General features: G+C 23.9%; 2 protein-coding genes across 4 annotated transcripts in view; one reads left to right on the top strand and one right to left on the bottom strand.

Moving 5' to 3' along the window:
- The window catches only part of LOC117179604 (GILT-like protein 1), a 25,363-nt gene extending 24,026 nt beyond the window's left edge, over positions 1-1,337 (bottom strand). The window contains exon 1 of one of the 3 annotated variants that reach the window (XM_033371585.1): positions 1,191-1,337. Coding sequence is in view for 1 of the 3 variants with exons in the window: in XM_033371583.1 (XP_033227474.1) it covers positions 735-851 (117 nt within the window). In the remaining 2 variants the exon portion in view is untranslated. Of the gene's footprint in view, positions 1-734; positions 882-1,190 lie in introns of those variants that run through there. The other 2 variants (XM_033371583.1, XM_033371584.1) reach the window with 2 other exon arrangements.
- The window catches only part of LOC117179602 (intracellular protein transport protein USO1-like), a 56,454-nt gene continuing 47,354 nt past the window's right edge, over positions 1,065-10,164 (top strand). The window contains exon 1 of the mRNA XM_033371581.1: positions 1,065-1,179. The gene's annotated coding sequence lies outside the window, so the exon portion shown is untranslated. The remainder of the gene's footprint in view (positions 1,180-10,164) is intronic.

Here is a 10,164-nt window from a genome sequence, read left to right as displayed (position 1 = left end):
TTCATCTGTTTTTCATAAAATTCGTCATTTTGACTGGGAAATTTAACAATTTGGTTAAAAATTCAAATATTTGATTGAAAATGAACTTTTTCGAAGAAAATTAAACTTTTTTTAGACAAGTCATCTGTTTTGGCATAAAAATTCAACAATTTGGTGGAGAATTTAACTGTTTTGCAGAAACTTCGTCTTTTTGGCTGGAAAATTCAACAATTTGGTTGAAAATTTATATATTTCGTTGAAAATCAACTCTTTCGAAGAAAATGTAACTTTTTAAAAAGAAAATTCGTCTGTTTTTGGCATGAAAATTCAGGAAGGTTTCCTCTAAAATATGAAAGTGATTTTGAAACTTATGTGTCAGTTCGTCTTTAAAAAAAACGCAAACATTGTTTAAATTTATCGGCAGGAAACATATTAAATGTTATCAAAGTTCGTACTCGTTATTTCCACTGCCCCCCCCCCCCAACCACGTGTTTTTTGGCGCGACCCTCCTCAAATTGATAACGTAGTTTATAGAAAGTCCCTCACGAAATAATGCAAAATTGCTACGATTGTAAAGTAGAAAATTTCTAAAAATTGGTGCAATTCGCAGAATTATCGTACTTGCGAAAAAACGACTACAAAATTGGTGCAACTTTACTTATTTTTTCAAATAAAAATTGACTAGTATAGTAATTTACCCCGATATAATCGAGAATAAAGGCAGGTAAATTGCATGATTTTTTTTTACAGTGTACCTCATGAGTGTCGGTGTTTTCCGGCATGGACGGAAACCAGATTCTCGAAGATTGCCAGAGCAAGACTATCAAAACAATCGCGATTAAAATCCGGTTTCGAAAACTTCCCAGACCCATTTTCTGCTACGTTGAAAATGGCAAGAAAAAAAGTGTAAGTGCTCCGAACTAAGGTACTCGTTCTTTTCCAAGTGAACTCGTAAACTGATTTCTTTTCGAAATCAACCTGTTGTCATATCGTAGTATTAAATTCACTCAACGACTTAAACATCTCAACACTCTCAACGCTCTCAACCAACGCATACTTCCCCAGAAAAATTCGCGGAGCCAATCGCAATTATTCGGACTGGGCGGCCCGTGGCAGAGGTTATGTCGTACGAGGAAAGGAATTTCCGTTTTGCAAGAGAGATGCCATCGAAATTGAGTAATAACAACAATATAGACACAGGTGATTCTAACCGTCAGCAACCACACCTACAATTTTTCACCCACTCCTCTCTCCGACCTTTTTCCCATATTTATTTTTTTGCACACATATTCGCAAAGTACACATGGATATAGGGATATAAGAAAACACAAGTCCAACTTGCATCACTATAAATGCTATAAAAAATCGCCAATTCAGCCATATCTACCGATTTACTTCGACCTTTTGACAACTTCACGAGCAAACATCACTGTCTCCACCTGGCGAGTTTTTTTGCTATTTTCTACCCTGCATTCTTGCAACAGTCAAAAACAAGATCGAAGAAAGCATTTTTTAGAGAAACTTTTGAGCATTTATTGTTTAAACAAATATATATCATTAGCAATAGATATATTTTTGAAAAAAAATTTTGGAGTCAAAGAAACATATACTTATTTTAAATGACAGATTTCAGGGGGAATTTTACAAATTTGTAAAAGAAAATTCTGTACAAGTTCGACTTCAACAATTTTTAAATAATTAGCGGAATTTTTATGTTTTTCAATTATGGTATTATTTAGCTTACAATGCGTAATTCAAAATTTTTTAGTTTAAAAATTTTCCTTTTAAAATTTTTATTTATAAGCTTACATTTTTAATTTAAAGAATTTTTAAATGCTTTCTTAAAGACTTCAACAGATAACAAATAAAAGCCTTTGATGTTCAAAATTTTGGATAAAAAACATTTTTATTTAATAAATAAATACATTTTTTTTTAATTTATCTCTACTTTAAGCAATAAAAAGTGAACAAAAGCGATTTGACAAAAAGATTTTAAATCAGTTCAAAATTTAAGAATTTTCAGATTTTATCGTTAAAAGTTAAACAGTTTCAATTTGAAAGTTTTGGTCATTAAACAAATTTGAACGTGTGATTGAAAGTTTATAAACTATTTTCAACTTAAAAATAACTTGGTAATAATATATTCTTAATTAAAGGATTTTATTAAATTAAAAATATTTTTTCAGTCTAAAATATTCAATTTTTATCTCATTCAATAAAAAATTTTTAATTAAAACAAAGATGAATTATTGGATATTTAGCAATATTTGAATTTTTATTTAAGAAAAGTAAATTGAAACCAAATATTTAAAAGTAAAGAATCTTTAACTGAATCGTTTGACATGGAAAACCTGGAATGGTTAAAATTTCGAAGAGCCTTTAAACTTTGAACACTACAATTTAAATTGTTGTATTTCAAAAATTCCTAATTTGTAAGTGAAATTTTTAAATTTTGACGCATAATTTACAAATGAACTTTTGTAGATATCTATTTGAGTAATTTGAAGAGAAATTTAGGAGTTTTGAAAAAATTAAAAATTATCATGCAAATTTTAGAAAATTTTCTTAAAATCTTCTAGAATCTTTTTTGAAGATTTTGTTTAAATCTTTGAAAAACTTTTTAAATGTTCTCTTAAAATAATTTTTCAAAATGAAAAATTACTTTTAATTTTCCTATGGATCTTAAGAAAATGTTTTTATTATTTTAAATGCTCAATTGTTATTTATACATCCAAATTGTAAAGAAATTTTCTAAAATTTACAGTATTTTCTGAAGATTGTAGAAAAAATTCAATTAATTTTGACAGATATTTAGAAGTTCTGACAAAATTTCCAAAATAATTTTTAATTTAAAACAAATATAAAACAACTTCTAGATCTCTCAAGATTTTGAAATAAAATTTTGAAACTTTCCAAGGATGTTTAAACTATTTAATAAGAAAATAATTAATTTAAGAAGTGTTCAGTTAAAAAATTTTCAATTTTTAAAAATTTATTGCTTCTAGCTTAAAATTCCTTAAAAGTTCATTGATTGATTTTTAATTTCAATTTTTAAAGTTCAAAATTTAACAGTGCCACTTTGAGTGCTTTCATTTGCAGCTCAGTTCTTATTACCTCAAGTGGAAATTTTTTTAGCTTTAGTGTTCCATTTTTTAAATTTCATTGAACGTGAAAAATGTTTGCGAACCGGGAAAAAACCGAGAATTTATTTCGTCGATTAAAGCGACCTCCCTGTTTTTTGACAATTCTGAAAATCTCTTGAAATCTCTTTAAATATTCCGGTAAAATAATTTTTTAAATGAAAAATCATTTTCAATGTTTCTAGGAATATTAAGAAAATGTTTTTATTCTTTTGAAGCCATTCACAATTCTTAAAAAGTTTCTCTAAATTTTTTGTTTGAAATCTGCAAAAATCTACAATTTTTTTTAAATTAGGTAGTCAGTATTTGTACCGAAATTTCGGTACGAATAATCGAATTTTGGCGGTACACACACTTCGCTTAATTTATTTGATATAATTTCAAGTTCTAAATTTTGAATCTTTTTAAAACTTCTAAATATCTCTTAGAATTACTCTAATTTTTTTCTACAATTTTTCGAAGCGTTTGAAATATTTGATAAAGCTTTAAAAAATTGCAAGAGATTTCTAAATATTTTAAATGATTTCAAATATGTATTTTAGATTATTTCAAAAGATTACAAAGAAGTTTTTAATTTAGTTCAGTCATTTAATAGGATTTGAAAGGACTTGAAATATTTTAGGATATTTAAAAATATTCACAGGCATTCTTAAGAGCTTTAAAAAGTTTCAAGGGCTTTCAAAATTCGGGCTTCAAAGATTTGAAGAGATTTTCAAATACTTTTTGCAATTCATTTGGAATTCGCCCTGATTTCTTAATAATTTATCCTGGATTATTTTTAATTCTTGTGAATTCTTCTAAATTCACTTGATTTTAATTAATTCAATCGATTTTTAAATCTTTTTGATTAATTCATCTTGAAGTCGTTTAAAGTCTTTTTAAATTTTACCGAAATAAATGGATTTTTTTATGTGAAAAAATTGTTAAATTCATTTAAATTGTATTGTAGAAAATAAGTCACTTTTTTGGTTAGAAATTAGAGTTTCAAAGATTTTAAGAGATTTCAAATATTTTTTACAATTCATTTAGAATTCACCCGAAATTTCTAGTAATTTGTCCTGGATTGTTTTAAATTCTTTTGAATTTTTCTAAATTCACTCGATTTTAAACAATCTAATGGATTAACAAAAATTGTTTAATTCATATTGAAATCTTTTAAACTCACCTTAAATCCGTAGGAATTTCAAAGATTTGAAGAAATTCGAAATTATTTTTTGGAATTATTCCTGAATTCTCAATAATTAACCCTGAATTCTTTTAAATTCTTTGAAATCTTTGAATTTGTCTAATTCACTTGAATTTTTTCTAGCTTTAGTGTTCCATTTTTTTAAATTTCATTGACCGTCAAAAAGGTTTGCGAATCGGAAAAAAACCGGGAATTTATTTCGTCGATTAAAACGGCCACCCTGTTTAAAAAAAATTTCGAACTGATAATTCAACTATTCTGTTTTTTGTTAAAATTTGACATGTTTTAGTTGAATATTCGTGAATTTTGTTGAAAATTCTTTATCTTTGGTTGAATACTATTGTTCTTTATTATACATTTAAATATTTTTTGGTTGAAATATCAACTAATACATTTTTTGTTCCGAATTTATCTTGTTTTAATGAAGATTTAATTATTTCTTTGAGAGTTACTATTTTGTAAGAAATCAATGTTTTTATTGTTAAAGAATCATCATTTAATAGAAAGATTCATCTCCTTAGTTGAAAAATGAGCTATTTTATTGAAAATTCGTTTTTTGGTCAGTTGAAAACGATTTTTTTCACTAAAAATGTAATTATTCTAGCTGCAACTTTAACTATTTGGTTGAGAATTTGTTTCTTTTTTTTGGAAAATTAATTTTTTTCACTGAAAATATAAATACAATATTTGGTTGAAAAATTATCTTTTTCCGTTGCAAATTTTGACTTTTTTGTATTGAATCATTGATTGATTTTTTAATTTAGAGCATTGAAAGTGATAACGCGGATTTATATTTTTTTATATTGAAAAATGTTAGTACCTTTAATTTTATAGCGTCAATTATTGAGCATTGGAATACAAAATTTTGTATTTAAAAACTTTTAAATTTCAATTTTAAAAAGTTCAAAATTTAACAGTTCCACTTTGAGTGCTTTCATTTGCAGCTCAGTTTTTATTATCTCAAGTGAAAAATTTTGTAGCTTTAGTGTTCCATTTTTTAAATTTCGTTGACCTCGGAAAATGTGCGAACCGGGAAAAAACCGGGAATTTATTTCGTTGATTAAAACGGCCACCCTGAATAAAAAAATTAAAACTCTAAAGCTAAAAAATTATCCATTAGAAGTAATAAAAACTAAGCAAAAATTTTAATTATTTTTGAAGTTTTTTCAGTACCTATAAATTTTTTTAAAACTTATTGAAATTTTTCCTATTTTTTCTAAATCCTGCAAAATAAAAATTATTTTCTTTTAATATTCCAAATACATTTTTGGTAATTTCGGAAATCTTTTTTAATATTCTCTTAAAATTAGTTTTTCAAAATAAAAATTTATTTTAAATTTTTCTAGGAATCCGTACAAAATGCTTTTATTCTTTTGAAGCCTTTCAAAATTCTTACAAAACTTAAATTTTTTCTCGAAATCTGCAAAAATCTATATTTTGTTTTAAATCAGGCCAGTCTGTGATTTATGTACCGAAATTTTGGTATGAATAGTCGGATTTTGTCGGAACACGTAAACACTTTGTTTAAATTTATTTTGAAATAATTTCAAATTTTACATTAATTTTTTAACTTTTCAGAACTTTAAAATATATCTTCAACTTACTCGAATTTTTTCTAGGAATCATAGGTGTTCAATATTTATTTACATATGCAACAAAATACAACAATTTTACTTTCAAATTAAAAGTTTTTAAATAGAACAATTAAATTTGTAACGTTCAAAGTTTATTTTTCAAAGTTTAGTTTTGAATATTTGTTTCTAATTACTGATTTTAAACGAACATTAAAAGATTTCTAAATATTAAGAAATTCGTCTTTTTCTTAATTAAAAAATGTCAATTTCTCATATTTTAGACTAAACCATTGTCTGAAATATATAAAATTTAAATATAATAATCAAATAATGATTAATAAATAATTATTATTAATATATTATTTTTAAATTTAAAATATTTTCTGGAAATTCTTCAGTTTTGAACTTATTCCGAATCATCTTGTAAAAATAATTTTATTATTAGTCACTTGTTAACCCTTAATTTACAGTTCAATTTTAAAAATCACTATAATTTATATTCTCAGTTGATCAAAGAGAAATTTTCTTTATTACAAATTGTAAACTAATTGATCTAATTGAAATATATAACAATTCAACTCGTTATTTTCAAAACTGTTAAATTCAAACTTGAACAGTTTTTTTTCTTCTAAAAATTTTTTAAATTTCTGGCCATAAAATAAATTCACTGTCATTTCGCGAGTTTTCTCGGTCGCATATAAAGTTCCCTTTTATTAAACTTGAAGTGGATTTATTTTTCGACTGGAAATTTTACAAATCTTTAGAAAAAAAAATCTGCCCGAGTTTCATTTCAACCGTTTTTTAAATAAAAAGTTGAATTTTTATCTTTTTCAGTTATGATATCATTCAGTTTTAAATATGTAATTTGAAAACATCTCACTTAAAATGTATTCATTTTGGATAAAAAAAACTTTTTGGTTGATTAAATGTAAATATAAATTATAATGATTTTCAAAATTGAACTATATATTAAGGATTGACAAGTGAATAATAATTTATTTTACAAGACGATTCGAAATCAGTTCAAAGTTTCCCGAATTTAACGTTGAAAATTAAACTGTTTCGATTGGAAAGTCTTAGTAGATAAGCAACTGTAAACGCCCGATTGAAATTTTATAAACTATTTTCAATTTTAAACGAACTTTAAATTAGTATATTCTAAATTAAAGTCTTTTATTAAATTAAAAATATTGTTTTGGCCTAAAATTTGAAAATTTGAAATTTTTTAATTGAGAAAAATTACAATTGGTGAATATTTAGTAATATTTTTTTGTTCATGTAGAATCAGTCAAATATTCAAAACTAACTATATTCATTTAAAATTTAAAATCATTTCAAATAATTAAAACGAAGGGTCAACGTGTACCGGCAAAATCCGACTATTCATAACCGAAATTTCGGTACATGAATCACAGACTGGCCTGATTTAAAACAAAATATAGATTTTTGCAGATTTCGAAAGAAAGAAAAACATTTTCTTAAGATTCATAGGAAAATTGAACATGACTTTTTATTTTTTTTAAATAATATTAAAAGAGAAGATTTTACAAAATTTAAAAATATTTCCAAAATTGTCGAAAATGAATCTGAAAGATTTTAAGTAAATATTTTTTATTTTGCTGGATTTAAACAAAAATTTTAGGCAGAATTTCAATCATTTTAAATAATGTTTACAAGATCTGAAAAAATTTCAAAAATAATTTAAAATAGGAATTAATGTGAAAAAAACATGTAGATATTTGAAGACTTTGAAATAAAATTTTTAAGCTTTTTAAGAATTTTTAAACTACTTAAAATAAAAATAATTTAATTTTAATTTAAGAAGTGTTCAGTGGTTCAGTTTATAACAAAAATATAATCGTTAAATTTTTAATATTTCTAGTTTAAAATTTCTTGAAATTATTTGCAGCACAGATTCTAATTTTTGGAAATTCGCAAACGAAATAAATAATGCACACTAATTGTAGAGAAATTTAATATGAATTTAAATTTACGCGCCAAAGGTACCTTAGTCAGTGAATAACGAACCTAGCAGACAGCAATTTCAAAAAATTGAAAATTACAGTATTTTGTTAAAAATTCATCTTTTATCGTAGAAAGTCACATTTTTTTAAACAATCAACTTAGCACTTTTTCGCGAGTTTATTATAAATATTTTTTCTTTTTCAGCTTTTAAATGAAATTAAATGAAACTAAAAACATAATAATAGTCATTTCTTGAATTTGTCTCTAAAGTCCATGAATTTGAATAATAATTCAAACGAATATTTATTTTATCTTTTCAAACTTAAAATGCAGTGCATATTTAGGTAAAATAAATCTGGATACAAAATAAATAAATTTCAAATAACAAAGATCAATTTTTAAGGAAATATTTTATTTTTTAACTAAAAACGATCATTTTTTAACCAGAAATGAAATAGTTAAATTTTCACTTAAATAATTAATTTCCTACCCAAAAAAAAGGACAAAAAATTTTCATTCAATTTAAATGATGAATCTTTAAGTAAAATAGATGAATTTTAAACCAAAATGATAAATATTCAAACAAAATGATGAATATTTAAATCGAATACTTGAATTTCCAACGATAAAGATGAATTTTCAAACAACAAGATTAATTTTCTAAAAAAAAAAATTTTTCAACAGAGTGCACGCCTTATTAACGAATTACTTGCATTTTTAAATAAAAAATACAAATTTTCAAACAAATAGTGGAATTTTTAACTAAAGAATATAAATTTTCAATCAAAAATGGAATGGTTCAATTTTCAATGAAAGTGATGAATTTTCAACTAAAATAATAAATATTTAACCTGAGTGGAATTTTCAAAGAAGTAGATTAATTTTTTACCAAAAAAGACAAATTTTTAATTAATAGAGATAAATTGTCAATTCAAAATTGAATACTTAAATTTTCAGCTGGAATATTTTCAGTTTAAAAAAATAAACAAAATTAAAAAAAAAAACACTTTTAAAAGCATAGTTACATTTTTTTAAAGTGACAAATTTGAGAATAATGTGAAGAATCTTCAACGGGAATAATAAAATTTTCAACAAAAAAGATCAATTTTAAAATAAAATGATGAATATTTAACTTGAATACTTGATTTTTCAGCGAAAAGGATGATATTTCAAACAAGAAGATTAATTTTTTACAAAAAAGACAATTCATCAGCAAAATACATGAATTTTAAACGAAATAGTTAAATTTGCAACTGAAAAAAGACAAATTTTCAACCAAATAGTTGTCAACCGAAAATGGAATCGTTGAATCTTGAATCAAAGAGATGAATTTTTAACTAAGATTATGAATCTTTAACTGGAATAGTTGATTTTTAATCAAAAAGATGAATTTTCAAAAAAACAAAAAAATGTCTACTAAAAGCCAAAGAGATGAATTTTAATTTAAAATGACGAACCTCAAAAAAAAATGTTAACAAAAGATTTTAACTTTTAACCAATCAATCAAAAAACGATATTATTTTTAATCAAATTGCAATTTAAAAAGAAGAAGCACGCTTACGAAAAAATTCCATAATTAAAAAAAAATGCCCTGAGATTTCCTTCTTTTTTTATCGATGATTCAAATTATTTTTGTTGCTTTAATATTCTTGTATTTTATTGAAAATTCCAATTTTGTGGGAAGAATATTCAATCTTGTTCTAACTGAAAATTGAACTATTTTATTTTTGGTCAAAAATGTATTCTTTTAATTGAAAATTTATGTACTTAGTAAAACATTACATTTTTTTAGTTGAAGATTTATCATTTCAATTAGAAATTCACTTTAATTATTCCATTTTTTGTAAATAAATCTTTGTCTTTTCATAGAAATATGATCTTTTTCGTTAAAAACTGATCTGTTTCGTAGAAAATTGAACCATTCTACTTTTTGTTAAGAATTCATTTCTTTGGTTAAAAAAAAACTAGTAAGCAGAAAATTCGTTTTTCAAAAAGAATTCATCTCTTTGGATTGAAAATTTCACTATTTGGTCAAAAATTAGTGTTTTTGTTTAAAATTTATCACTATGATTATGAATTAATTTCTTTCGTTGAAAATTCGTTTCGTTTTTTAGTTGAAAATTAATTCGTTTAACTGAAGATGTAACTATTTCATTTTGGCTTCAAATATATATATATTAATTAAGGTGAACACTCGTTTTTTCTCAAAAATTTACTTTTCTATTTTTGCTTTATAAATGTATCATTATTTTAGATGAAAAAATCCTATTATGTTTAAAATTCGTTGAAAATTTATTTATCTAATATTTTAAATATTCTA

This window comes from Belonocnema kinseyi, chromosome 9 (genome assembly GCF_010883055.1).
Source record: "Belonocnema kinseyi isolate 2016_QV_RU_SX_M_011 chromosome 9, B_treatae_v1, whole genome shotgun sequence".
Classification (NCBI taxonomy): Eukaryota; Metazoa; Arthropoda; class Insecta; order Hymenoptera; family Cynipidae; genus Belonocnema; species Belonocnema kinseyi.
Note: the sequence above shows the minus strand (reverse complement) of the source record. Positions and strands in the feature narration are given on the sequence as shown.